At 54.1% G+C, this 27,359-nt stretch overlaps 12 protein-coding genes across 12 annotated transcripts; 4 read left to right on the top strand and 8 right to left on the bottom strand.

The window, feature by feature from the left end:
• Positions 1-299: 299 nt before the first annotated feature.
• RHO25_001798 (uncharacterized protein) lies at positions 300-1,558 on the top strand (the record flags this gene model as incomplete). The annotated part of the gene is made up of 2 exons (XM_023594402.2): positions 300-647; positions 698-1,558. The coding sequence occupies 2 exons, from the start codon at positions 300-302 to the stop codon at positions 1,556-1,558; spliced, it is 1,209 nt and encodes a 402-aa protein (XP_023458108.1).
• An 868-nt stretch (positions 1,559-2,426) lies between these two features.
• RHO25_001797 (mitochondrial 54S ribosomal protein mL54) lies at positions 2,427-3,184 on the bottom strand (the record flags this gene model as incomplete). Its single annotated transcript, XM_023594401.2, has 2 exons — positions 2,427-2,668; positions 2,746-3,184. The coding sequence occupies 2 exons, from the start codon at positions 3,182-3,184 to the stop codon at positions 2,427-2,429; spliced, it is 681 nt and encodes a 226-aa protein (XP_023458288.1).
• A 512-nt stretch (positions 3,185-3,696) lies between these two features.
• On the bottom strand, positions 3,697-4,635 carry RHO25_001796 (uncharacterized protein; the record flags this gene model as incomplete). Its single annotated transcript, XM_023594400.2, has 1 exon — positions 3,697-4,635. The coding sequence occupies one exon, from the start codon at positions 4,633-4,635 to the stop codon at positions 3,697-3,699; it is 939 nt and encodes a 312-aa protein (XP_023458289.1).
• A 1,629-nt stretch (positions 4,636-6,264) lies between these two features.
• Positions 6,265-7,656, bottom strand: RHO25_001795 (uncharacterized protein; the record flags this gene model as incomplete). Its single annotated transcript, XM_023594399.1, has 6 exons — positions 6,265-6,361; positions 6,461-6,511; positions 6,563-6,642; positions 6,700-6,826; positions 6,955-7,268; positions 7,321-7,656. The coding sequence occupies 6 exons, from the start codon at positions 7,654-7,656 to the stop codon at positions 6,265-6,267; spliced, it is 1,005 nt and encodes a 334-aa protein (XP_023459373.1).
• Positions 7,657-7,874: 218 nt separating this feature from the next.
• RHO25_001794 (uncharacterized protein) lies at positions 7,875-10,421 on the top strand (the record flags this gene model as incomplete). The annotated part of the gene is made up of 1 exon (XM_023594398.2): positions 7,875-10,421. The coding sequence occupies one exon, from the start codon at positions 7,875-7,877 to the stop codon at positions 10,419-10,421; it is 2,547 nt and encodes an 848-aa protein (XP_023459372.1).
• Positions 10,422-10,747: 326 nt separating this feature from the next.
• RPT1 (26S proteasome regulatory subunit 7) lies at positions 10,748-12,067 on the bottom strand (the record flags this gene model as incomplete). Its single annotated transcript, XM_023594397.2, has 1 exon — positions 10,748-12,067. One exon carries the CDS (start codon positions 12,065-12,067, stop codon positions 10,748-10,750), a length of 1,320 nt encoding a protein of 439 aa, XP_023459377.1.
• Positions 12,068-12,544: 477 nt separating this feature from the next.
• Positions 12,545-14,167, top strand: CCT4 (T-complex protein 1 subunit delta; the record flags this gene model as incomplete). Its single annotated transcript, XM_023594396.2, has 1 exon — positions 12,545-14,167. One exon carries the CDS (start codon positions 12,545-12,547, stop codon positions 14,165-14,167), a length of 1,623 nt encoding a protein of 540 aa, XP_023459376.1.
• A 293-nt stretch (positions 14,168-14,460) lies between these two features.
• On the bottom strand, positions 14,461-16,717 carry RHO25_001791 (uncharacterized protein; the record flags this gene model as incomplete). Its single annotated transcript, XM_023594395.2, has 5 exons — positions 14,461-15,450; positions 15,518-15,740; positions 15,789-16,285; positions 16,342-16,413; positions 16,478-16,717. 5 exons carry the CDS (start codon positions 16,715-16,717, stop codon positions 14,461-14,463), a joined length of 2,022 nt encoding a protein of 673 aa, XP_023459375.1.
• A 475-nt stretch (positions 16,718-17,192) lies between these two features.
• Positions 17,193-18,948, bottom strand: RHO25_001790 (uncharacterized protein; the record flags this gene model as incomplete). The annotated part of the gene is made up of 4 exons (XM_065602143.1): positions 17,193-17,563; positions 17,616-17,852; positions 17,903-18,613; positions 18,783-18,948. 4 exons carry the CDS (start codon positions 18,946-18,948, stop codon positions 17,193-17,195), a joined length of 1,485 nt encoding a protein of 494 aa, XP_065458215.1.
• A 2,191-nt stretch (positions 18,949-21,139) lies between these two features.
• RHO25_001789 (uncharacterized protein) lies at positions 21,140-22,354 on the bottom strand (the record flags this gene model as incomplete). The annotated part of the gene is made up of 3 exons (XM_023594393.2): positions 21,140-21,784; positions 21,841-22,181; positions 22,249-22,354. The coding sequence occupies 3 exons, from the start codon at positions 22,352-22,354 to the stop codon at positions 21,140-21,142; spliced, it is 1,092 nt and encodes a 363-aa protein (XP_023459381.1).
• Positions 22,355-23,277: 923 nt separating this feature from the next.
• RHO25_001788 (uncharacterized protein) lies at positions 23,278-24,867 on the top strand (the record flags this gene model as incomplete). The annotated part of the gene is made up of 1 exon (XM_023594392.2): positions 23,278-24,867. One exon carries the CDS (start codon positions 23,278-23,280, stop codon positions 24,865-24,867), a length of 1,590 nt encoding a protein of 529 aa, XP_023459380.1.
• A 171-nt stretch (positions 24,868-25,038) lies between these two features.
• On the bottom strand, positions 25,039-27,145 carry RHO25_001787 (uncharacterized protein; the record flags this gene model as incomplete). The annotated part of the gene is made up of 5 exons (XM_023594391.2): positions 25,039-25,429; positions 25,495-25,849; positions 25,931-26,587; positions 26,635-26,706; positions 26,920-27,145. The coding sequence occupies 5 exons, from the start codon at positions 27,143-27,145 to the stop codon at positions 25,039-25,041; spliced, it is 1,701 nt and encodes a 566-aa protein (XP_023459379.1).
• Between the last annotated feature and the right edge of the window lie 214 nt (positions 27,146-27,359).

The following is a 27,359-nucleotide window of genomic DNA, read 5'->3' as shown; positions in this document are numbered from 1 at the left end:
GTGCAAGTGAAAGCGCTCATGCGATCGACACGAGGCCAAAACGGGCCAATGCGTGGCTTGCGTGGCCACGGTGACTACGCGCGCTTCGATTTGAATGTGACGTGGAGTGCGATTGCATGTGCGCCTCAAACATACAAAGCCTCTTGTCCCTTGTCCGATGTTTGCTCGCCGAACAATCACCTCCTCTCGCTCATATCGACCTTCGTTTTGAGCCATCTTAAGCAACATCAAAACACTCTCTACCCACAAGGATCACTTCATTGCGCCGAGAAATCCAAGAGTGATTAGAAGTCGCCACAATGCGCTTCACCTCTCTTTCTGCCGCCGCCAGTCTGGCGGCCATCGCAACAGCGCAGACTTTTACTGACTGCAACCCACTCGAAAAGACTTGCCCCAGCGAACCTGGCTTGCCATCCGCCTCCTACTCTGCCGACTTCACCCAAGGCGAAGGAGCTGCTGCTTCGTGGACCTCTGCGACTGGTACCAATCTCCAATATGGCGCTGATGGTGCTATTTTCACCATTGCTGGGCAAGGCCAAGCCCCAACCATTGCATCTGACTTCAACATCTTCTTCGGTCGCTTCGAGGTCACCATGAAAGCGGCTTCCGGAACGGGCATCGTGTCGAGTATCGTGATGGAATCAGCCGTAAGCTCACATTAAGCGTTTTACTTGACTATCAACTGACTTTTATTTAGGACCTCGACGAAATCGACTGGGAGTTCGTTGGCGGCCGGAGTGGTGAAGTTCAGTCCAATTTCTATGGCAAAGGCAACACTACGACGTACGACAGGGCCGTCTATCATCCTGTTGCCGATGCCCAGAACATCTGGCACACGTACGGCATCGATTGGACGAGTGAGCGAATCGAGTTCTCCATTGACGGCACCGTCATTCGCACCGTACCATACTCCAGCGCCCAGACCGTCAATGGTCAGAACTACCCGCAGACCCCGATGCAATTGAAACTGGGTAGCTGGGCCGGTGGTGCAAGCCCAGACGAGGGGACTGTTGAATGGGCTGGAGGCAAGACGGACTTTGCTCAGGGACCATTCACGATGCTCGTCAAATCGGTCAACGTCATGAACTACAACCCGGCTTGCCAGTACACATACTCGGACAACACAGGCTCCTGGCAGAGCATCGATGTGATCAAGAGCGGCGACTCGTGCAATGCTGAGGGCGCTGCTTCATCTGCCCCTGCCACTCAATCTGCAGTTGGCACTGCGACAGCCACTGCTCAAACGACAGTGACCTCTGCCCCTACTGTCAGCCAAAGCGTGGCGCCAATCGAAAACACCATTCCGACCCTCCGCACCACCGTTACTGGATCGAGCTACAGCGTTAACACCGCCAGTCTTTCCGTCCTGAACTCTGGAATTCCGACCGCCGCCACTTCCACGGCACCATCCAGCCAGCAGACTGGTAGCGCGACCACCACCCGTGCTTCGGCATCAACAAGTGCAGACACTGAGCAGTCTACCGGTGCTGCTTCCGTCAACACCGTCTCGGCTGGCATCTCTCTGCTCGGCCTCATCTTTGCGACTCTGCTTGTTTAATCCTCATTAACGATAGAGTTCGGAACCACGAAGCCACGATGTACGATTGGATGAAGGAACTTTGCATTAAAAATGTCACGATTGGGTATCATTGTGGTTGGGAATAGATCCCAACAATAATAAAAGGCGTGACGAAGAGTAGCTCCAGACTACTTACATAGAGACAGCTGTACGATAAATGAATACGGTCGCGAGACTGATTGCACTTATTCGCCTGTATACCACCTCTCCTCTGCAGTCCTCACCATCACATACATGTAGCTTTGTGCAAAACTTTGTATGATGTCGCCACTAAAATTGATTGAAAGACGCTCTGGATCAATGACAGAAGCATTATGGTACTTGGCGAAGTGTACGTGGAGGATCTAATGATAGTCAATGACACCGTGAGGCAATAGGAACACCCAGACTTGAAGTTGACGCGGGAAAGTGATTGTTCTCCTTCGTATGGCCTGCCTGGCGTGAGCGTCACGACGTTGAAGGCAAGACACTTTCCCCACAGCACTTTCATGACACGAGTTCCGTTGGTGATACCGCAGTCTTATATCAGACTTGAACCAATGATGGCGATCGCGGTACAATGTATTCTGAATAAGAGATGGCCCTCAAGCAAGTCTAATACGATCATAGAGTGTATTCCACCGATACAAGCGTAGATTTGAGAGCCGTTCGTGTGAGCGAGGAATGGTATGCGGCATGTACTCTCCCGGACTTGCTCTATACTGTACAAACAGCGATCGTACGGCTGACACATCATTGCATGGTACGAAGCAACATATCGCAGCCGCAGCGTTGCTGCATATGTATCGCACTGTCCTCTGAGACCAGTCCAGTCCATAGACCACAAACATATTCCCTCCCCTCACGATCACGACATCTCCCGCAAAAAGTTATCCTCCTTAATCTTACTCCTCCTCTTCTCCCTCATAGCCTTCGTCAACTCCTCCTGCGCCCTATAAGCCTCCTTATTCCCCTCCAAAGTCCCATCCGCCCCGGGAAGATCAATACTCTGCTCATACAATGGCACTTTAGGCGCCAAAGCTTCCGGATCAAGTAATTGCTGTTTCCTCAATGCCTTTGCGGCTATTCGTCGTTGCTTTTTGGATTTCGCTAGAAGAGAACAGTTAGTGAGTATTGCACATATGAATCAGTTTGCGAGGGATGGTGTTGGTGGTGATATGACATACAGAATAAATCCCCCTCTGCATCTTTCGGTTGCCCGCCGGGTGTATCTCCTTTGTCGTGTAATGCGGTCCATAGCCATGATGGATATTCGTGGTCTTCCAACGCTACTGGATCTTGCTTGTTTTTCATGAAATTGAGGCCTTTGAGTACGGTTCCCGCTGGAACGCTCGAGACAACTTTAGCCGCCTGCTTGCTCTGCTTGGTCTCGATGGGGAGATCCAGTTTTTCGCTGTTCGGAGATGGGGTCAAAGGTGTGCTGAAGGGCTGTGCGGCTGATGTCGATGTTGCTGCCGGTTTATCGTTCGGTCGGCCATGGGATGCGGTTGTCTCTTGGGCTGAGACGGCTTGCGCGCGCATGGCTGCATTGTTGGTAAAGTTCCGTCTGCTCACAGCTTGTGAGCCTCGCCCAGCGAGCCGGCGCATGCATTGGCGACAGATCATTGTGGTGGGTATGTTGGATGTGTTGGTGCGTGGATGCGTGGATGGGTGACACGGAGGTGCTGCGGAGTTCGCAGCTTCACGCGACAAATGCCAAGATACGAGAGCTTTCCTCGTGAGATTCATGTGAGCAAGTGAAGTAATTCGAACATCTGCAAGCTACAATATGAATAGTCTTTCATTCTGTGCTATGTCTTCGCAATACATCCATACAGGTGCCATCTATTCCTGAGCGCATTGCGCGTGGGTATAAGGGTTTTCGTATGCGCAATTCATCATGTCCTCAAGACGCCATTCCCCCAATTCTGTACTGCTCGAAAGAAACATCTTCTCACGCTGCGTTAATCGTAGCCATCCAGTAAGAATGATGGTATCTCAAGACCAAAAACTCCGTGCGCCAAGTACCGTGCTCCCTTCTCACACCATGAAAGAGATGCCAGACATCCTGCTTGACAGGGAGCATGCACAAATGTCGTCCACAAGGTATCAAATTGAAGCCGAGCTGTTGCGCCGGTCTATTGGCCATCCTCTTGACCATCGCCATCTTCGTCATCACTCTTCGCCTTCTTTGTTGGCGTATTACTTTTCGCGTCGCCATTCATCTCACCTGCTTTCCGCTTAGCACTGTCCGTGCTATGAACAGAATCATCTTCACCTTTTGGGTCTTTACTGTCCGTAGGGAGGGTGCCGTTAGCTTCCATCTGTGCCACCTCGTCTGCGGTCAGGAAACGGCCGCCCGGTCCTCTGGGTCTACGCATAGCATGATTGTGTCGCGACTCGTGTAGGTACGGCTTCCTGCCCTTCGATGTGAGTCGCAGTGCCTCCTCCAGCTTCTGTCGTGCCATTCGCCTCTTGAGAATTCGATGGAATTGTTTCGCATTGACATAGAGGGGTGACTCTTCGTTCGCGCCAGCTACTGGGACTTCAGGTGATTGTTGTTGCGGAGGCGGCGGAGCTTGCGTCTGTTGTGGTTGCGTTGGTGGTCGAGGTGCGCCCAGAGGTGGTGCTCCCTGCGGGTTCTGCACCGCTGGGGCGTTGACGGAATGCGACATGCGGCGTGGCTGTGACATTTGCCCCGGCTGCATCTGTGCCATGTTATTGGGCATTGGCTGTGCGGAGGAGGACATGTTCAGCTGATGTGCCATGCTGCTCGGTACGTTCATCGCGTTCTGTTGCGGCGACTGTGGATTCGGCCGTCCATCGGTCTTCACCTGATTTAGTCGAGGTGAGGTTTGTGGCAGTTGGCCTGGCAGCGACGAATCTTGGATCGAATAGGAAGGCGCGTAGCCTGAAGCAGCGGCCGTGGCCATGGCGGCCGCTTGTGAGGGCGAAACGCCGTATTGTGGTTGCACTCCATAGCCGTTGTACCCAATCTGCGGCATCATTTGTTGCGCGTAGTTCGGCTGCTGTTGGTTCTGGTTGTTCGGATGGTGGTATTGAGGATAGGAATCCATGATGAAGGCGGCGACTGCAGCGCAGCCAACGTCAGGGCTTCAGATAGGTCGCGTACTGAGGTCCCTGGGCGCGACTGGAGCTCGAGGTGAAGGCGCAACGGACAGCGTAATCGTTGCGCGCAGGTACGATGGGAGTGACACGACGCGACGTTGTTGCAGCCAATGCGCAGCGTCGGACAGGTCGATAGTAGTGGTTCGCGCCGGGGTGGTTCCTGCTGGTCGTGTAGTCTGCGGCCAGGCGGCGCAGCTAAAATCAACTGAGGGCGCAGCGAATGGCTCTCAGTGGCTGCAGTGCGGGAACAGGAAGGGCGAAGGCGGAGTCTAAACTGTCGGCCAAACATCAGCGACGACTCTTGAGCTGGGATGTGATGCGCTGGAGCGCGCGGGCGGGAAGGAGCTGAATGCTGCGCTGCGGGTGTGCCGCGCCATGCCATGCTGGCAGCTCGCCAGCGCATCACACCGCGCTACGACCGAAGCGCTTTACGACGCGACCGCACCGCCACACGCGCGCAGCAGAACCTCGCAAGGCAATGGCGCGCATGAGCGAGTGAGGGAGCGCGGTGAACGCGACACCCGCCAGCGAGGGCGGATGCGTCGAGGGCGGGCGGCGATGCGAAGAGCGCATGGACGATACGCTGCGCATGCGTGTGCGAGGCTGCTCGCTTCAAGCTCGACCGCGGTCGTTGTCGCAACAGCGCAGGCGAGCGCGTGTGCGGCAGCGCGTAGATGCACTCACCTGGATGTGGTCTCGGAAGCCTGCGAGCGCTCGTGATGGCGTGTCTGCGTGGTGTCAGCGTGTCGGGCGTGGATGGCGACTCGATGGCCATGCTTGTTGCTTGCTTGCGCCGCCACGTCAGAAGCTGGCAGCAGCAACAACAGCAGCGAGCGCAAATGGCACGTCGGGCGCGCTACGGCGGCGTCGCGTGGTGTCGGCCGCCGTGCTGGCACGAGAGCACATGGAGGTTATAGTGCGCATACCTTCTGTGAATGGCTCACGGTCTCTGTAGGCCCCGCCGCAGGGCAGGCCAATCGACTCGGGTTTGGGGGAGGTGGATGGTTTTATTGGTCAAAGGATGAGAGTGAAGAAAGGAAGGGTGGCCACGGCCGCTGTTCGGGCTGCCAAGACTCTCACGCTTAGCCGCGGCGGCTCCATCTACGGCTGCCAGCACCTCAGCTCGTTGCCGGACTATGGACACTCTGCCTGCTGCGAGCAATCATCACTCGACTGTGCTGTATATCCGTCTAGATGAGGCATGTCTTGCTGGCCGTGCCGTCTCCAGAATCGCAGAACTTTGGCACGCCACATGGTTGGACAGGCATCTCGTCCCGCGCCTGGTCCGTTTCATTCGCTGACGGCCGCTTGGCATCCGCCCATCTCCGGCACACGACTCGTCTGACACTTCTTTCCCTTCGTCAACAGAGGACAGTCAATGAACATCAAGTCGGGTGTATGGAGTGATGAGCAATCGCTCGTACTCGGAACAAGCAGAAATGCTCCCCTCGAAGCGTGAACCACACCTAGCCCAGCGACGCAAGCCTGCCAAAGCGCACATCGTACTTGCTCTGAAGCATCCCTGGAAAACACCGGCGTGATTGTCCAGACTTGACGATGCTAGCACTTGTCCATTCTCACAACGGGACACTCGGCGTCAATGGGCTAGTCCACGGGATAATCTCCCTCCGAGAAGCAGACCATTTGTAGGGGCCTCCGTCTCCGACATTGTATCTGGAGTCGACGTCAACAAGAACCCAAGTGCCGCTACTCTACATGCAAGGCCGTCGACGCAACGGAACGACGTATCCTCTGACCAATGTTTCAACTCACCTGTAGTAATTCTCGGTCCCTCCTCGCACCATTGCTCTGCGAAACGTAATGCTGGAGCGAAGTCAGGAAAGCCAGGTTCTCTGGTCAGACACATGTACTGACTTGATCCTTCCAATCTGCCCTTGTGGGCCTTTCCGCTTCGGTATGCTATGCAGCCAACGACTTTGTGTCTTTCCGCGCATCTAGAGGTACACTTAAGGTCAATTAAATCATAAACCGGGCCTCAGCAATGCACGCACAAGCACCATGTCACCGCTGGTCAATGGCAGTTTTGTGGGTTTGGTCTCAGATATGTGGTTCTGCGGCGTTGGCTTATGCTTGAGCAAGAAGTCCCGCGTGCCTCCAAGTGTGAACGCTAACGCAGATCTAGATTTCAGCATCGACATGCAGTCTCGAAAGGTCGTGAATGTACTTACATGCTATCGACGGCCTGCAGGCGTCACACAGAGGTTAGTGCCTATCAAAGCCAGAAGGATTCTTTCTCAAGCACTCACTCATTTCCCAGAAACCTCTCATCATCACTATGATAGCTTATACTGTCATTCCCATCGGCATAGTAATTGACCAAGGCGAAATTGAATCTACAACCAGTGGCATTCTCCGTTAGTTCTCGCAGAACATCAAGGCATTGCGGCAGTGGCCGAGGGCTGCACTTGTATGTATCCTTTGGGACCGGTGCGCCTGAGACTGTGTGGCAGACTTCGTCGCCTTTGAAGCGAGCAGTTTCGTCGACTCCGAAAACAGTGGTAAATCTTGGAGTATTGATCGCAGTCTCTACTGGTCCGCGCTTGATATTGTATTTCACTCTCTTCACTGAAGTCATTACTTTGCAAGCCAGCGTAAGGTAAGGTCCAACATACGTAAAAGAACAGTTCCTGTCGAAGGAATTCGAAGAGATCCTTTTGAGCTTCCTTTGGTATGAACGGAGTATAATAAATCAAATCCAAATCGGGTTGGTCCTGAATCAATTTGCCCTCGGATGCGGGTACGAAATTCAGTAGCTCTCGTAGTGGTTGTGGCAGCAAAGGCAGCGAGAATGGGTAGGTCGCGTGTTCCGAGCGGCTTTCGACATCAGACGCGTCCTTCGTGGCGTCACTCTCCTCGCGTGGGTTGTCTTCGATTGCATGTTGTGCTTTCGTTCGCTTCGTCGGAGGCGGACTGAAAAAGCTATCTAGCGTGCGAATCCTTTTCGACATTTCTGTTTGATCTGCTCTATTGTCGTCGCTCACGATCGATAATGTGGTGGTTGCTCTTGCTCTTGCTATGACGCAGTACAAACGACCAAGTCGCTGACTCATCAGGGTCGTCAACGCGACTTCACCTGACATCGCTTGCGGCATCTCGACTTCACGATCCTCGTCGCGGAATACTGACATGTCAGCAAGCAGTCTTCTTGTGGAGAAGCTGCTGTGTGATGGCGCCTCGTGGCGGCCAAAAGACCAGCTCATGGACTGAGCCGGACCGTTCCATCAAGAGAATCTCGGATGAAGGAGGCGAGAGGCGCGTTAGACCTTTGAGCACAGCACTGAGCAAGCCGAGACGAGGAACGGTCCAGGACGAACCACCTGCATCACCGGCTTCGCAGAAGAGAACAGAATCGCCCTCGCCTCGAAAGACGCGACGTCAACCCATTAAGCCAACTGACAAAGATAAACCGAAATCCGGCGGTAGACCCATCACTTCTTTCTTCAACGCTGCTACTCAGAAGCAGCAAGGATCGCAATACCTAGCGAGCCCAGACAAACTTGCGGCGTTCCATGATGAGATTGAAGTAATCGAAGATGACATTGATGAAGACGAGGTCAATGGAGAGTCATCCCAAACTACTCTTTCTCGAGGGTCGAGTACTGCGCTTGCTGCGCGGAAGCGCAAATTTGGGGGAGTCGCTACCCTTGAGAAACCGCCACCGCTCTCTCAACACGCTTCTCAGAAATTCCGAAAGGCCTTGAATGGAGACAGAGCTCCTTCCTTGATTAAGGCTCCAAGTGACCAGCTTCCATGGACCGAACGCTTCGCACCCAGCGATCTATCAGAGTTGGCCGTGCACAAGCGCAAAGTAGCTGATGTACGAGCATGGCTAGACTCGTTCTACCAAGGAAGACGCCAGAGCGTTCTTGTATTGAAAGGTGCTGCTGGTACTGGGAAGACCACAACTGTACGCTTGTTGTGCAAAGACATTGGCGTAGAACTTATCGAATGGAAACCCCGCGCGGCATTCGAGACTGGAGCTGACAGCTTTGCCAGTTCTGCGACAGAGTTCGCGGAGTTCGTAGCTCGAGCAGGCAAGGTGCGAGGACTTGCTTTGAGCAATGGCACCTCCACAGACACAGAAGCAGGCGTGGAACCACTACAACCGCAAGACAGCACTTCGAACACACATCGGCAAGCTCTCCTGGTTGAAGAATTTCCGAATACATTCTCAAAGACCTCCAGCACACTGCAGTCATTTCGAACGGCACTCGCCCAATATGTAATGTCGACAGTACCAGCAGATACTCTCCCAATTCCGATCATCATGGTCATATCTGAGACTCTTTTGTCAACAACCACGGCGAGCGCGGACAGCTTTACAGCGCATAGGTTGATGGGACCAGAGCTTGTCACAAATTCGCACATCAACACGATTGAATTCAATGCCATTGCGCCTACATTCATGACCAAGGCGCTAGAGCTCATCGTTGTCAAAGAGGCTCGCAAGTCTGGAAGAAGGAAAACGCCAGGTGTTGAGATCCTCAAACGCCTATCTGAATCTGGTGACATTCGCAGTGCAGTAACGTCTTTGGAGTTCCTCTGCGTTCGCGGCGATGAAGGAGATTGGTCGTCGAAGGTGGCTTTCACGAAACCCAAGAAGTCCAAAGCGGTGCTTCCTGCTACGGCAGCCGAGCAAGAAGCGTTGAAGCTCATCAGCAACAGAGAGAGCAGCCTGGGCTTGTTTCACTCAGTAGGCAAGGTCGTCTACAACAAGCGCATTGAATCCTTGCAACCATCATCTATTCCTCAACCGCCGCCCTGGCTTTCCCAATTCAATCGACTGAAAGTCACCGAGACCGACCCGAATGCTCTCATCGACGAGCTCGGCACCGACACGTCCACTTTTCTTGCCGCACTGCATGAGAACTACGCCTTGTCGTGCGCCGGACCTACCGCGGAACAGAGATTGGATAGCTTGCTTGGTTGCATGGAGAATCTATCGGATTCTGATTTGCTTTCACTGGATCGGTTCTCGATGGGCACGCGAGCCTTCTCTGGCTCATCGATAGACACATTGCGACAGGATGAGATGTGCTTCCAAGTTGCTGTACGAGGCTTACTGTTTAGTCTCCCATACCCGGTACACCGCAGTGAGGCTGGAGCCGGGAAACGCGGCGATGCGCATCGAATGTTCTATCCTGCATCTTTGAGACTGTGGCGAAAAAGAGAAGAAATCGAGACAGCGCTCGATGCGGTGATCGACAAGGTCATTCAGGGAACTACCATTTCCGGCGTCAATCCAGACTCTGGTACCGGCGTGGAGAAATGGAAACGGGGCAACAGTCTTGAGCAATCTTCGAAACAAGGCGACATGTCGGGCACTCACGAAGAAGCTCCCAAACTGAGTGCTCAAGCAAAAGTTGAAGTACTGCTGGAACGTCTTCCCTACATGACACACATTCTGGATTCTGCAAAGAGCTCTAGTCGCCAGCACGAACTTCAAGATCAAATCAGAACCATCACCAGAATGGATGGTGTTCATCTTCCTGATGATGAGGAAGAAGCAGATCTGGACTCAGGCGAGGCAGACATAGGTGCGGAACAATGGTCGACAGATCGACCAGATACCGAAGTCAAAGCATCTACCACTTCCACGCCTAGGAAAGCTCGCACGGCACGGCAACCGTCCATGATGTTTCAAGGAATGAACTCGCCAGTGGAAAAGCGTGTGCAAAGCTTGATCCTGGAGGAGGATGATATCGAAGATTGAGGAGTGTACTCTTGTCGACAACATGCTGTTTTCTGTACAACTCGTGGGCACTGAAATATGTAATATTATTCCTGTATAGCACTAGCGAGAAGGCGTTCCTGGGCAAGTGGAGCAATGTTAAGTGCAGAGCAAATAGACTCAATCGAAATGAGGCGACAAGTCTTCCAAACTCAATCGTAAAAGTGTCATGAAATTGGGTGCATACTCTCCGAGGATCTGATGCCATCAGAGTCAACCTATGATACATAGCTCCCAGTTGGAGCTTCTTCTAATCTAGACAGAACCCCATGCCGTAAATGAATGCACGAATGTGCGACGCAGTCCTCTTAGTTGTACTGCGCGTAAGCGGCAGTTGAGTTGAACTTCAATCCTCCTCTGATGACCTTCTCCACTGCACTCAAGAAGTCCTTCTCGCTGGCAACCTTTCTCCGAGCGCGGATGGCGAACATGCCAGCTTCTGTTGCTACCGAGCGCAACTCAGCACCGGTTGAGTTGGGGCATAGACGCGAGATGAGCTCCCAACGAATATCGCGCTCCACCGACATGGACTTGGCATGAATGCGGAGGATGTTGGCTCTGCCCTCCATATCTGGTAGAGAGAACTCAATCTTTCGGTCTATTCGTCCTGGTCTCATGAGGGCGGGGTCGAGTGTGCTTGGTCTGTTGGTCGCGAACATGACTTTGATGTTCCCTCTGCTGTCGAAGCCGTCCAGCTGTGTGATCAGTTCCAGCATAGTTCGCTGCACCTCGTTGTCACCACCGGCACCATCATCGAAACGTGCTCCACCAACGGCATCAATTTCATCGAAGAAGATGATGCAAGCCTTCTTTGTCCTCGCCATCTCGAACAGCTCTCGGACCATACGGGCACCCTCACCGACGTACTTCTGCACCAGCTCGGAACCGATAACACGGATGAAGGTGGCATCTGTCCTGTTTGCGACAGCTCTTGCGCAAAGCGTCTTACCAGTTCCTGGAGGTCCGTATAGCAGTGCGCCCTTCGGTGGGTCGATTCCGAGATTGACGAAACGCTCGGGTGAGAGTAAAGGCATCTCGACCACTTCTCTCAGCTTCTCGATCTGCTCCTTGCAGCCTCCGACATCGCCGTATGTCACGTCTGGCTTGTCCTCGACAGTCATCATAGTAACACTCGGATCGATCTTGGGCGGGAGAGGCAGCATGATCTGATACTTGTTGCGGTCCACGCCCACTCGCATGCCTTCCTCGATATCCGTGGGACTCACTCGCTCGCCCAAGTTGACGACGAACTTGGCGATTTGCTTAACGTTGATGACATATTTGCTCTTCTCGCTGTCCTTCTCATCCGGAATGATCTTGGTACATCGTGCCACTTGCAGCGGCTGCTCCTCGCTCATGCGCTGTCGGTCTGCGGCGATATCCCATAGATGCGGTGGTGCAAGACCTGTGTCGGATTCCTTGACGCCGATCTTCTCGTTGACGGACGTCTGTTTGTCCTTGATGAACTTCTCGAGCTGCTTTAAAGCGGTTGCGTACGGAGCCGAGTTGTAGGTTTTGAGTACTTGAATGTCCTCATCAGACAGTGGCGTAATCTTCTTCTCCTCCTTCTCGTCGTCAGCGAACTCCTTTTTGTATGACTCCCAGTTCGATCCACGCGCGCTGGGCATTTTGAAGGAAGGCGGTGGTAAGTAATGGTCTGGGTTGGCGCAGAGAGACGATGGGTTGCAGCTATCGGGGCGTTATCAAGACCACCGCCAGATGCAAGCGGCGTGATATCCGCGTTTCGATGACCAGATTCAGCGCGCGATGAAGCACGTTTCGGTCGAGAAGCACGAGGTGTGATGGTGTTGTGTCGGTGATATGTTGTTGTTGATGAGCAGGTGAGTGTTTGGGAGGAGGTGGTCTACGCAGCTAGGCGGGAAGCTGTGACGAAGGCACGTGCGAAGCTGCTCGCGTCCTCCAAAGAATATTTGAAACGTCCGCCCCTCCATACAACACCGCCATACCACCCACAACACGCCGGCGCAGGACTGCAGCGTGTCACGAAAAGTTCCCACGCCGTCGCCGAATCCAGAGATTTTCGCAGTACCCTCCGCGCCGAATAAAACGTTGCTTTCCACCGACTGGGTGGCCTAGAAACAAATATGGCTCAAGGTGCGCCATCAAATGCCGGCAACAATGCTTTCAAGGACAAGGCGAAGCCACAGGCAGTAAGAGAAGCCAACATCACCGCCGCACGCGCTGTTGCAGATGCCATTCGAACATCTTTGGGCCCGCGAGGCATGGACAAAATGATTCAAACAGGCAAAGGCGAGACCATCATCACCAACGACGGAAACACAATGCTTCGCGATCTGGGCGTCATGCACCCCTCGGCAAAGATGCTGGTTGATTTGGCAAATGCGCAAGATATTGAGGCCGGAGACGGCACAACCTCAGTAGTGGTGATCGCCGGCAGCCTTTTGGGAGCTGCTGAACGATTGCTGGCCAAAGGCATTCACCCTACCATCATCAGCGAAAGTTTCCAGCGAGCGGCTGCTCGTGCTGTCGAGATCCTCGAACGAGTCTCCGTACCCATCGACCTCACAGACCGCCAAACGCTGCTCAAAGCAGCCTCGACCTCGCTTTCATCAAAAATTGTGGCTCAAGAGCCCAAGCTTGCGCCCATGGCTGTCGATGCCGTGCTGAGAACCATCAACCCAACAAATGCGCAAAACGTCGATCTTCGCAACATTCGAATTCTCAAGAAGGCCGGTGGTGTGATCGATGACTCGGAAATGGTGGACGGGCTGGTCCTCAGCCAACAGGCAATCAAGAGCGCAGGGGGTCCAACACGGATAGAAAAGGCAAAGATCGGTCTGATTCAATTCCAGCTCAGCCCGCCGAAGCCCGACATGGAGAACCAGATCGTGGTGAACGACTACAGACAAATGGACAAGATCCTCAAAGAGGAGCGGACATACTTGCTGAACATGGTCAAGAAGATCAAGAAGGCAAAATGTAACGTGCTCTTCATCCAGAAGAGTATTCTCCGAGACGCTGTCAACGACCTGAGCTTACACTTCCTATACAAGCTCGGCATCATGGCTGTCAAGGACATCGAGAGAGACGAAGTCGAGTTCATCTGCAAATCCACTGGCTGCAAGCCCATCGCAGACATCGACTCTTTCACAGAAGACAAGCTTGGATCCGCAGAGCTCGTGGAGGAAGTATCGAATCTGGGTTCCCGCTATGTGCGTGTCTCGGGGGTCAAGCACCCCAATGCCAATGCGCCCAAGACCGTCTCGATCGTCGCACGAGGAGCAAACCCGCTGATCCTGGACGAAGCCGAGCGCAGTCTCCACGATGCCATGTGCGTTATCCGCTGTCTCGTCAAGAAGCGCGCTCTTCTCCCTGGTGGCGGTGCACCAGAAATGGCTGTTGCCACACAACTCAGCCAAGATGCCCTCACATCACAGTATCCAGACAGCGTATGCTTCAAAGCTTTCGCTGATGCGCTTGAAGTCGTTCCGGTCACATTGGCTGAGAATGCAGGTCTGAACAGCATCAAGGTTGTCACTGAGCTGCGAGCGCGACACGCGAAGGGCGAGACCAACGTTGGTGTCAGTATCAAGAGAGGCGGCGTCGGAGTCATGGGTGGTGATGACAAGAGTGCTTCCGGCGAAGGTGTCATGCAGCCACTTCTCGTCAGCACGAGCGCTTTCGAGTTGGCCAGTGAAACGGTTAAGATGATCTTGAGGATTGACGATATTGCATTGTCACGATAGATGACTATGGAGACAAAACGTCAGTCATGATAGAAGGAAGTCACCCGAGTCGCGCCTTGAGCGCATGTGGATGATTGAAGATCGTCTGAACGACTGTGCGCAAGCAATGTAGCGAGAGCTCCAACTCGCTCAATGGAGGCCGCAGATGTGCAGACAAAGTCATACTATGCACAGACAGTAGCACACCCTACGCCCACGAAACATCTCGCAGTGGCGAGCAAAATGAAGTACCAGGTCGCGGGTATGGGAGAACAAAGTGCTGCAAATACTTAGGCTACGCAGATACTTTCCGTCTATCTGACACTACTCGTATCCTTCGTCGAGTCTGACGTCTTCTTGTGCTCACCAAAAATTCCTGTAACCCAATGCTTGAAACTTTCTATCTTTCCATCAACCCATTGTCTCCACGATGTGCTCTCGTCACCCGCTACTTCACCTGTTTCCTCCCCAGACTCTGTGTTTTCAGGAGCCGCCGCTTCTGGATCCTCACCATTCGCTGTTGTCACGTCCTCTCCAATAGGCTCTGGTATCGCAGACGGCGAAGCCACACTGTCCAATCCAGTAGTCTTAATCGGAGGAGGATCATCAAGAATCTTATGCTGTTCCTCAGGATCATGCAATCCAACCGTCTTAAACGGAAGCTCAACCGTCCCATTATTCGGCTTCGCCTCAATTCCCAAACTCTGGCAAATAATCCCATACACAGCCGTATTGTAAAATGGCTCCACTTCACTGCCTTGCGGATGAGGAAAAGCTGGACCTCTGGCAACAAAAATCGCACGCATTAGTGGATGATCATTATCGTAGCCATGTAGTCCAAGAGGAGCGAAATCTTCTCCATTCTTCAGTCCTTCTACGACGTCGAATTCGGATTTGGGTGCGAGGGCCCAGCCAGCTTCTGGCACGATCCATAGTGGGGCGATTCTTTGGTTATTGGTGAAGTGGTATCGGGCCGGCATGTCGTGGTCTCGCAGGTAGACTTTGAATTTTCCCTCGTGGATTGCTTCCTGCTTTTTGAGGCCGTTGTAGAGCTCTTTGAGCTTTTTCTCGGACTGGTCGAAGGGTCTTAAGCCGTAGAGTGGCCAACCGTCCATGTGTTCTATCTCTTTGAAGTTGACTATGTCGTCCAGCTGTATCAATCGCGTGGTTGATGTGGTAGCCATGCCATGATCGGATACTACCACGACATTGACAATGTTTGTTAGGTTGCGGTCCTCGATGCCACTGAATAAAGAACCCAGCATGCCGTCGACTTCAGCTATGGTGGATCGAATATAGGTAGACTGAAACAGGCAAGTCAGCATAGTGTTCGATAGCTTTTCCCGCAACTCTAAGCTGCTCTGCACTCACATTAGGACCATACTTATGCCCATCAGAATCAACATTCGGAACGTATGCTGCTATCAATTGCGGTCGCGGTGTCTCATTCGATGCACCAGGATCCGAGGGTCCTGGTAGGTCGAGCCAGCCGAGTATGCGGTTGACCTTGTTGCCCAGCTCTTCGTGCATATTGAACTTATCTACGTATGCAGGCTCGACAGCGCCAATGTGCGCTTCGGACCCAGGCCACATGCTGTCATACCTGTCAGTGTCATTCACGAAGAGCGCCGATCGTACTTACTGAATCGCCGCTCTCACGCCCTGCAGTTCTGCAGTCTCCCAAATAGGCTCGGCATTCCAGTACTCAGGCACCATGCTCAAGCTCGAATTCGTATAAGTGAATTGTTTCCGCATCACAGGGTCCCAGAAGTTGTTCCCAACAATGCCGTGCTCGGACGGATACTTGCCAGTGACGAGGGTGAAATGGTTAGGAAATGTAAGGCTTGGAAACGAGGGCATCATGTACTTGGGAGAGACACCTTGCTGCACGAAGGAGGTCAAGGTGGGTGTGAGGCCGCGGTGCAAGAAGTCGGCGCGGAAGCCATCGAGTGAGATCAAGATGGTCGTCGGCGCAAAGTCGTGCGTGCCATTGGATCGCATCTGAGGCACTGAGGACGACTTCGAGACGGCGAGCGAGCGCGATGCCTTATAGGCGCCAAAGGCAAAGGCGACGAAGGCCAGAAGGACGATGATATGGAGGGCAGAACACTGAATGTACTTGGACCGCTGCAACGAGGACTACATACACCCGTCAGCCTCTTCCCAGACTGCAAGAATTGCGGCGGAGCACGCACCCGTGGCGATTTCTCGTTGCCAGCATCGACGTCGCTCGCACTCGCGCTATCATCGCTCGATCGGGCGCCATCCTGCGAGATAGGAATGCGTGAGTGCATGTCGTAGGTATGATATGTGGCCGTGGTGTCATCTCACCTCCACCTTCAGCATCATCTCGCTTTCCTCGCCGCCGCGACTGCCCCGCCATATTCTCTGTCCACTCCGTCGCTTGCTGCTTCGTCCATTGTGGACACGGTCGTGTTGCGACTTCCCGGAGTCCGCCAACAGCCTCTCAACTTCCTCTTCTGCCGTCAGCGTTTCTCGGTCATATTGCGCCGCATCTACGTCGACCGAGTCCGTGTCCGACTCATAGCTTGTCCGGTCCTGTGTGGCCATAGCCCTCGCGTTGTCTGCGCGTGCATGGACGTGATGCGGCCGCCGGGATGGCGAGATGCAGCGCGGGTCACGTGCGGTGGTCGAAGTCGAAGCCGACGCATTGGGGAGTTGCTGCCTCAGGTTGAATGAAACACAGCACGAGAACGAGGGGCCACTTCTGCAGAAATGAACTTTTTGGCAAGTCGAAATATAGTCAGCTATTCTGCTAAGATACAAGCACATCAACCCAATCGCTATGCATCCGACGCTGTCTATGAGTGACATCGTCCTTCCGGGAGGCCAGAAACTCCACTTCGTCGTCCAGGTCGCCCCGCAGCCGTGTAAGCATTCGCAAGCAATGGTATAGTGCTAATGTCATAATGATAACTCGGAGGGCATCTGCGCGCTCGACTCGTTCGTACATGCATCGCCGTGCATCCTAAACCGGCGCCATTCTTTCGAGAAAATTACGTGTACAACCACCCCCGTTGCTTCTCTACCTTCCGTAGGTCCCGTATTCGACGCCTTGCATCGCCGCCGAGCCACCGGGAGCACCATTGAAAGGCGCGGGAGCTTGTCCGACATTCTGCGCCGTATTCAACGGAGGCAGCGCTATCCCGGGCGCACCGTTACCTTGCGGTTGCTGTTGTTGGCTGATCTGGTTCAGTTGTGAAGTGAATGCACCGTAAATGTGTGGTGCGTTAGGCTCCAGGCGCCTCAAATGCTCGCGCATGACCTGGACTTCGGTTTTGAGCATCTCGTTCTCCTTGTGCACCTCGCGGCCGAATTCGTTATCCCGCTGCAGCCGTTGCACTTCTGCATGGAGGTTGCGCTCGTTGTGTTGTTGGCTTCGAATGTACTCGATAGCTTCAACCGGTCAGTAATGCGGAGAGTACACACTTCGTGTTCGGAGACATACCTTTTGTCAAAATCTCCCATTTGCTCGCTTTCGTGCCGCCATTCGACGGAACAGCTTTGTTCAGATCTTCGAAAAGGTCTTTCATTTCGCTGCGGCGCTTCCTTTCAGCGAGCTTATGGCTGACCCGGAGCTCGGGAGTTCGACTATAATTGCCCACGCCCTGAGGGGTCATCGCCTCGTGCTGTAGTCCGGAAATTGCGCGATGTTGCAGGGAGTGATGATGTGTAGTCGCCGCTTCTGTTAACATGTCAGTGATACGCTTTCCCGAATTGACTGGTAGGTATTACCATCTTCTGCAAACCTACGTTGACCCATCGGAAGCTGAGAATCTGTGGAAAAGATGCTGCTCCGAATTGAAGATGCCGCGAAACTGTTCTGTCTGGAGGGCCCATGGGTGCTCGATTCGCCACTGTCGGAGCCTCGTCGCTCCTCTGGAATCGCACTGTCTGGGAAAGCCCAGGCATAACCTTGTGTAGGCTTTGCGGCGGTAGGATCTGGTACACCGGGACCGCGCCCAACGGGCATGATGGGAGGCGCTATGCGCGGTGCAGTATGTCCGCGTTGGCCTGACCGTGCACTAAGCGGCGAGAGTGGCGTCTGTCCATTGGGCCTCCGCAGACTTGCTGCGAGTGACACTTGCGAGGTGTTGGCACTCTCGTACGGCGAGGTTGGCCCATTGATATAGAGCGAATTGAATCCTTGATGCATGCGACTGTCTACACTGCTTCGCCTCGAGTCCATTGCCGGGGCCAGATCTCGACTGTCGCGGTAGGCATCGCGGTTGAGCTCGCGCCCAAGACTGTCGCGTTGGCCATAGCTTTCGCGGTTGTGGCTCTCCTGGAAGCCTTGGTTGATGGATGGAAGCTGTGAGGGACCGCCTTGAGCGGAGACTGGGATCCGTGCTGAGAGTGGAGTGGTAGGTATTGAATGTCGCGACGGAGAGTCATCAGGATTCAGTAATGTGTGCACCTGGAGTCCTTGGCTGTTGGCTGAGTTATCTGCAGTATGTCAGTGATTGCCCTCCAAATCAATGTGAAGCCGCGGCGACTAAATGCCGAGACCGCAGTCTCACGGCCGCTGACTCGGGAAACCTGAAACAAAAGAATTTTGCAGTTCGCAAAGGCAAGAGATCAAGGAGGGCATGTGCGGAACGACGATAGGACTCACGCTTGCTTTGAGGTTGCGGCCAAGTCCCAGAATCTCGCGTAGAGTCCGTGAGCGACTGACCATCCGGTGAGATGGGCGCGGATTTGGGTAGACCATTAGTGAGGCTGCTGATGGACGGCAAGCCTTGTGAATGCTGCTGCTGACTTGGGGGACCAGTGGAAGCCATGACGGTGCCGATGGGATCTACCTATAACGCGAGGCAGCGCGCGGTCGGGCAGAGATGGCGGACGCAGCAGCGATGAATAAATCCGGGGTGAGGGCCGAGCAGATAATGCTCTGCCTCACGCGGCAGCTGGGATAGAAGCGGATCACCCGCGGCTCGATGGCAGCGTGAGCGGCGGCGATGTCGTGGGCGCGCCGTGCAAGCTGTGGGAGGACGAGTGGTATCAGCAATTGAAGGTTCGCGGCGCTCAGGCGGGGTCAACCACGTTGATGCGTGAGGGTAGGCAGAGTACGTACAGTGGTAGCAATGGGGACGACGGCGAGCGCGGCGACGAGTGCACGAGAGAATAGGCGCTCTGCGGCACTGGAAGAGGGCTCGTGGGCTCCAATTGCACAGGGCAGGTCAGGGTGTGGCTCGAAGCGGACGTGTGCAGCAGTTCGCGGAGCAAGCAACACCAACTCGAGTCCTTGCCAGCGCCACCTGGGACGAGAGCCTGGTCTCCGGGTGGTGACGTGCCGAGGAGAACTGGAGGATGGGCGGCGGCGGCGCAGTAGGAGTCGCCGAAGAGTCGCGCCCGCGATGGTGCTCGGTGATGGGTGAGGAGGCAGCGGTGGCTTTCCTCGCGCGGCAGAGTGACAGACGGGGCCGGGCGCGCGCGGTGCAGTCGGCGGCAGTGTCGTGAGGCGGGTGGTCGGGCGTCAGTTAGCAGCGCAGGCAGGCGGCAAGCTGCAACATGGGATGGCGTTCAGTCCTGGCGGGCTTTGTCTTTCATGCCAGGTACGAAGCTTTACTCGATCTGAGGGAGGACAGGGTATCCTCGAGGTGCCACAAGCGGTGCAGACGAGGGCTGGCGTGCGGCTCTTTGCGCGACAGCAGCACGGCACAACACGACGCAGTGGGCTGGACCGGCGGAGCGCGGGCAGTGCAGTGAGTTTAGCAGAGTAGTGTAGGTCGGCAGAGGCAGAGGGCCAGCAGAAGCACACGCCGTCACAACATTGCGTTTAGTACAGCGGAGCTCTCCCGCGCAGCTGTGCTGAATGCACAGATCGCCCGGCCGCAATACACGTGGAAGGCTGCATTTGCCAGGATGCGTCGGGGACACAGCTGATTATTCGCCGTTTCGCTATAGCTTGCAGCACAATCTCCTATAATGCCTCCTTGCTGTCTGGCCGGTGGCGCTGGCCTCGACAACCGCATGACGATGGGCACGTTCGGGGAAGGTGCAATCTAACGCTGCTAACGTGCAGTGGCTGCGCTGCTTGAGGCCTCGCGACCAGCGTCTGCGGCCTGCCCGTCTGGTCTCCACCCCCGACCGACGCGACGAATAGCCAGATTCACGCGACCATGTACCGTTGCGTTATCGACCCTCCTCGCCGCTTCTGTTCGCCCGCCTGCGTGCTCCGCGTGCGCGCTGGTCGTGGCTTTTCCGACGCAATCTTGCACATGCGAGCTCCGAATCTGGTATTTGGAACACGTCTGCTACCTTGCTGCCCATCCATCGCCCATCGGCGGTCTAGCCCGCCGTGGAACAGCGCGCTCGCCCAATGTCACCCCATCACTGCAACTCCACCCCTCCCCATCTCCAGCACCGCCGCTCTATTCAGCTCCACGGCGCCATGACTAAGTGCTGCCGAGGACGTTCCCGGACGATCCGGACAACATGTCGCTCGATATCGCGAACGTGGACCGCAGCACTGCTGCTGCTCGGCCTGCCCCATCGCGCACAGATGGAAAATCCGCCCAGAACCTTGGGCCCGATGCGAGTTGCCCACACACTAACCGCGTCCACGCTGGATGGTTGACTACCGATAGGCTCTAGTACCCACATGCCAATCTGTCTTTGCAACGGCACTCATTTTGACCTTTATACACGCGTCTCCGCGCTCCACGCACGTGTGAGAACTGCATGCTTCGGAGCTGATTATTGAACGGGCACGTTGGCAATATCCCATGCTTCGTGCTGTGCACCGCGTTCTCCCAATTCGGCCTCGTTGAGAAATTCCACGGCTCGCAGTGCGAAAAAGAGTGGTGCTACCATCCGGCGCACAAACGTCACGGACGAACTCACCCCAGAACAGACATGCGTGACGTTCAATTCCGAGCATAAGTTGACTTTTTCAACGCAAATCTGACGCTGGACATGCCACGGGAGTACAGGCATGTGCGAGACTCTGGATTGACATTTCCGAATTTATTACTTGAGCTTCTTGTTTTCCTGGTTGCGCGACTCTAGTGCAGCTTTCTGCTGCGGCAGCCTCCAACTAGTCTCCCACCCATACAAAGCCCCACTGCCAAAGACGAGCGTTGAGCCTATGATCATCTTGGTGTCCAGGCTGTGCCCAAAGATCAGAGTGCTCAAGATGAAGGACACCAGCTTTCGAATGTTTAGCACTATCGTGACAGTTACCGCCGATGACTTGGCCGAGAGCAGGTTGACTCCCGATATGCAGACCAGTTGCGTGAGTGCGTTGGTCATCAAGTAGAACACGCCTTGCGGTGTGCCTTCAGCATATGTCACGAGCGTGTCGATCACGTTGCTGACAGCGGGTCCGTGATGCTGCAACGTGCCTATGACTCTGGAATTCCCCACGTCAACCTTAGGCGTTGCTGCCAGTTTCTGATACTGATCGCGCAGTGTGCCGGACAGGGGTAGGAATAGAGGTAAACTCAGGAAGTGCGAATAGAAGAGATTTTCCGTCCAACTCGCTCCGTATGTAGCATAGGTGTCCTCGGTGTATGCACCCATGTATGCAGAGAGAAATTGCGCGACGAGGAGAATGGCGAGTCCTTGAGTGTAATCTGAGGACGAATCGCTCGCTTTGTACGACATTTCCTTGCCCTATGCGCGAGTCAGTGTGTTGGCCAATATCTTTTTGAACATCAACTTTCACTGACTTTGCTCTCGGAGTCAGCCCATGCACTGATGAGCACACCGACAGTGAGCAGCACGACGCTGAGTATTTGCAATGGGCTGTAGCGCTTGCCTCGCAGATACCCGGCGATCATGGTGGTGACACTGCCAAAGCTGCGCAGAATGATGTGCACAGGCACACTGATATTGTATGCAAAAGCCCAGTTGTTGAGCATATTGATGCCGTAGAACATGAAAGCTATGAACGCCCATCTCCTCATGGGAACTTTGGGGGCTTGCAGCGTGTACTTCGCCCCTGGCTCAAATTGGCTCGGGTAGGCGAACACTGTCACGAAGACAAATTGGAAGAAGGTGATAATGAGACCTGATGGATCGTGTGAGTGATTGGTGTCGAACGCGCGAATTGATTGGCGGCAGCTGGCCAGACATACCACTGCTGGGTTGGACTTTGACAATGGTCTCGAGGGCAAACACGTTCGTGCAGCATCCGCCAAAGATGAGGGCCGTGGTCGTCACGGGCTCGATGCCGGGTAACATGTTTGCTGTGGGCTTCGCGGTGATAGCTCACCAAGCTGTAATTCGATAAGTGATGCCAGTTGTTCAAGAAGATTTGTCGTTGATGGTCACGAACACGCGCTAGCCCAAGATTCTCGCTGCTCGTGGTGACGGCATCTGCCTCACGAGCGCCACGCGTCCTCACGAGATCGACACTTCGCGCACATGTGCTTACTACTGCACAGCGCACGCGTTCTCGCCGCGACTCGTGCGAGCGATATTTGAAAGTGTACGCGAAGGGTCAACCGGCACAGCGACGATCTCATGCAGTTCGGCTAGTCCAGCACGTTCTGAATCATGTTGAATCCAGGACGAGGATGCCTCGTTCGGCCGACGCCCGTTGGAATGGTTCATCATGATGGGCCCGAGTACCGTGGTATGCCTCTGTCCCATTTGGGCGCTGCCTCTTTTGGGAGCACCAATAGCAGGAATGCCAACTCTAGTTAAATTGCGTCGCTGAGGCCTCGACCAAAGCGGACGAAGCTGCAGAGCAACCATGATTCGAATCACTATTCATTATTCATTATTGAAGGCACGGTTCAGCGCCGACCTGGGAAGGTCTGGAAGCGGCAGTCCCTCTGACCAGCGCGAGCGTGGGCGCGGTGCTGACCTGCACGTTCGATCTTGCTCCATGTGGCCAGCTGGCAACGTGTCGTGTCCGAAGAGATGGCGAAAGTGACGCTGGGAGGCTACTGCCAAAGTGTGTGCTGCATTGGTGATGCGGGCAATCACATGCTCGGGAGTCTCGGTTCCTGACGGCTTGCGCACAGCTGTCACGTCGCCTGCTTGACAGCCCACTATCTGCAATCGTCGTGTCGAAACAGGACAAACGAGCGTGCGGAGATGCTGAACGTTGGCCGGAGCATCATTCCGCGCAGCATTGATTCCCACCTGCACGCCGCACCATGAAGCACTTCCTAGCCCTCCCCGCCCTGCTCCGAACCTCCGCGCTGGTCGCCTGGGCTTCGCAGCAAAGCTTCAGCGTGCAAGACGACCTGCTTGCCTTCCCTCAATATGAAGTACACTTCGTCGACGACTGGACGCCTGCGGATGAGGTTGACGCGCGACTCGCCGGCAATGTCAAAGGTAGCAGCTCAGCGAATGCGCGCGACGATGAAGCGGAACGGGGTTCACAAATAGGAAAGTACCAGCAGCCGTTGGATGGTGCTGCCCGAAACAATGCAGAGGATCAAACGGAATGCGAACATGAGCGCATGGTTCTTGATGGACAGCCCTGGCTCTGTCGCATACCTAAAGTGAAGCCAACGGCGGACGCAGGCACCGCAAATGAGACATTCTCGCAAGCCGAAGAAGAGAAGGAGCTGGCCCGAGCGAACGATCGCGGATGGGAGCTCTTGTCGGGCATGGAGGGCAATTGCGTCTTCTTCATCAGTGGCTGGTGGAGCTATCGCTTTTGCTACAACCAGGGCATCAAGCAGTTCCATCAGCTTCCACCAAGCCGCGGCGTGCCCGTGTACCCTCCAGTAGAAGATCCTGGTGTCCCAGGCTTCATGCTGGGCACCTACGCAAAACGGCTGGACGCCGATGATGCCGGGCGAGAGAGGGATTGGGACGGAGACAGCGCCTTGGAAAAGAGCGAGGGTGCAAAACGAAGTCACAACAAGCACGGAGAGTTGGTGCAACGCGGCGAGAGCAGATATCTCGTGCAAAAGCTGGGTGGTGGCACTATCTGCGATTTGACCGGCAAAGAGCGCAAGATCGAAATCCAATACTTCTGCAATCCCGCCTCCACGGATCGCATTGCCCTAATTAAGGAAACGAGCACATGCGCCTACCTGATGGTCATCCAGACCCCTCGTCTCTGCAACGATGTTGCATTTCTCCCACCACAAAAGGATCAACCCAACCCTATTTCGTGCTCTCCAATACTGGAAGACGACGAAGTCGAAGAGTATGAGCGCGATCTGAAAGCCATGAAGAAAGCCGAACAGGAGGTCAACATACGAGAAGCAACGGAGGAGGCAGCAGCGGCAATAGCCGGGACGAAGTACGAAGCTTCTCCGAAGTCAGTTGGCGACATCGTAGTTGGCGGTCGTCGCCTGGTGCCAGAAGGGGTCAAGATTGAGAAAAGCGCCATTGTGGGAGGTGGCAAAGAGACATATGTCGACACCCTCGCAGACTCGGAGGGTAGAGTTCTCAGCAAGGAGGAAATGGAGAAACTCGGCTTAGGCGATCCGAAGGCTATAGAGAAGCTTAAGAAGGAGCTTGAAAAAATTGCACAAGGGGAACGGTGGAAGCTGGACGTCATCGACACGCCTCGTGGTAGGGAGTATCGAGGTATCATAGGTGATGAAGATGAGGAAGAAACCACAGGCGAAGGACCAAAGGATGGTGAGGTGAACCAGAAAGATGGCGAGCCTGCCCGAAAAGGCAAGAAGAAAGCCGACAAGGATACGGAATCAGAAGCGGACAAGGACGCAGGCGACAAGGGTCAAGCCGGCAGCCAGGAGGAGTTCTACAGAGACGAATTGTGAGGACGGATCGCGAGACACAGCAGCTCCACAGCGCGGCGACATAGAAGTTAGACGACATCGTTCACGAGCAACACGAGGATAAGAGGCTTTCATTCGCATTACTAATGATTGTTCCTCACTTAATAGGCTGGCATAGCACGCCGCTACTGGCGTAAACTCCAGGAAACGGGCCTATAGTCTCGATCGCTCCTCATTGATCACCACATCCGCCAGTATGTTCTCGAACCTGCTCTTGAAATCGTCCAGCAACTCTGGGTCCAGCGAAGATATGTCGACAGAAGGACAGCTTCCCAACCCCGAACTGGTCCCCGCAATACCGACGAGAAACTCTCCCTCCCGTGCACGAACACTCGCGGTAAGGTCTTGGAAATCCGCGACGAAATCCTTCTCTGCTTGGGCGACATTGTACGCCCCGTTGCTGATTTGAAGATCGCGTCTGCCGACAGATGACACGCCGCATGTCTGCTGTGTTGCATTCTGTCGGGCTGGGTATGCGCCTTGGACATTGGTCGTGGGAGCCTCGGGGAAGAATGAGTCGGCGCGCTCAATGCCGTATAGATATCTATTCCAGAGTTAGCCCTGGTCAATTGGCTGCTTCACATATCGAAGCATTAACGTCACACTTACTGGTTCGCCAACACCAATCCCGCACCACGACTCGTCAGGAACTGTCTCTTCCCATCCTCGCCCGCAGGTCGAATTCTCTTCTGATAAGCAGAAAGTTGACGTTGTGCTTGCCTGGCTAGGAGACGTAGTCGACCCGTCACGTCAAGGTGCGATGATAAGAATGGCAATGAAATCCCATCGCTGAAAGCCAACATCATGCTGTCTGGTTTATTCTCAAACCCGAAGAATGCGCGAGGATTTAATGGGAATCCTGTAATGAAGCATTTGCGTTCGTTGAGTGGGATGTCGGGTTCGCGTTGCTCGTATAATTCCATCATGCAGACTGCGACTAAGGCGTAGATTCCTGCTCCGACGCCTAGGAAAATCAGTGAGTCTGCGCGATAATATGAAGACCGCAGCTATGCTGTCCTTGATGTTGTTTTGGAATTGTACTTACTAGCTTTTGCTTCCCGACACAACTGCTGCAACCGCGCGGTATTCTCAGCAGAAACAGAAATATACATCGGGATTGTATTCAACGGCAGTGTTCGTCGGTAGTCCAGTACAGCACTATAAGTTGGCGACAAAGGAATCGGCGTTCGCTTTTGTTGTCGTCGTAATGGGTTCGCGAAACCTGCTGCGTGGGGTTTGCGAACATGTCGAAGGATTCTCGTGATGGCCCAGAACCAACGCTGTCGTGCCAGTGAGCCGGGGATTTTGGGGTATAAGGCTTCTTGTGGGAGAGGTAAACGGGTTTGCATGTCTTCTGGGTTGATTGTTGTTTTGATCAGAGTTTTCAGTTGATCAGTTGATTCGTTGAGATATTTTAGAAAGTTGTTCGTCCAGGCGTTGATTGAAATTCCGTCTGCGATCTCGTGGGCTATGACGAATTGGATCCGAAGAATGGTGTTTCCGTCTTCTTGGGTCGATGGTAAGATGAAGACTTTGGCTAAAGCATCTTCAGGATCTACAACTCGGCTCGTGTTTTGACAGTGCATGTAGAAGTCTTTGTGGTTGACGTGCTCGTAGTGATCTTCTAGGAAAATCAAATGTCGTCCTGCGGATTCTACTGCTTTGCTGACGCTGGTGTGGATGTTGACGGCGAAACTGAGTCCTGGGCTGGTCAGCATCTAGTCGAGGTTAATGCAAGAGTGATTGTACCTTGGGGTGCAAAATTATTTAAGCCATCTTTCTCTCTGATCGTTCGAGCTTGGAGAAGAACATGTTGACAACCTGTGATGGAAGTGAGCAGATATTCCCCAAGTTTCAAAGTCTCGGCCTCGTAACATATTATTTCGAAGCGGTTGAGGAGATTGAGGCTTTCGACGAGCGTAGCCATTCAATTGTGCCATAAAGACTGCAGTCTGGACAGAGCCATCGACTCCACTTCGATCGAGCTCTCGTGTTGAATTCTCCCAGAATGGATTCACCCGAGTGCAGACTCACGCAATTGTGTCCAAGCAAGAAGTATTCTCTCACGAAAATCCTCGGTCGACAGTTTTGATTTGATCGCAAGCTTGACCAGACTATTCATATCGGCACGGCCCTCGAACAGCCTGCCATCGCAATCGAAGCTAAATTCGACAAATCCAAGAGGTCGTTTGAAGACATTGCCTTCTCTTCGCCATCGATACTCGTCCGTATTGCCATAGTGTCGTAGCCAGGAAGTCATGGTGAAGTTAGTGTTGAGTTGCCCGCCACTGCTAAAGCTCGTGTCCACGAGGGTGCAAATCTGTGATGCCGAGTCGACTCGGCTAAGTCATACAGTAGCGCCACCAAGCGCAAAAAAGGCGGAGACGTTCATCACAACTTCTTCTTTCATAATCATCATAAAGCTACTGGCTACTTCAGAGAAATCCTCGTGCTGCAAGGACGGAAAAATGTAA

The sequence above is a fragment of the Cercospora beticola genome, chromosome 1 (genome assembly GCF_033473495.1).
Source record: "Cercospora beticola chromosome 1, complete sequence".
NCBI classification, from domain to species: Eukaryota; Fungi; Ascomycota; class Dothideomycetes; order Mycosphaerellales; family Mycosphaerellaceae; genus Cercospora; species Cercospora beticola.
This window is presented reverse-complemented; position numbering and strand designations above follow the sequence as displayed.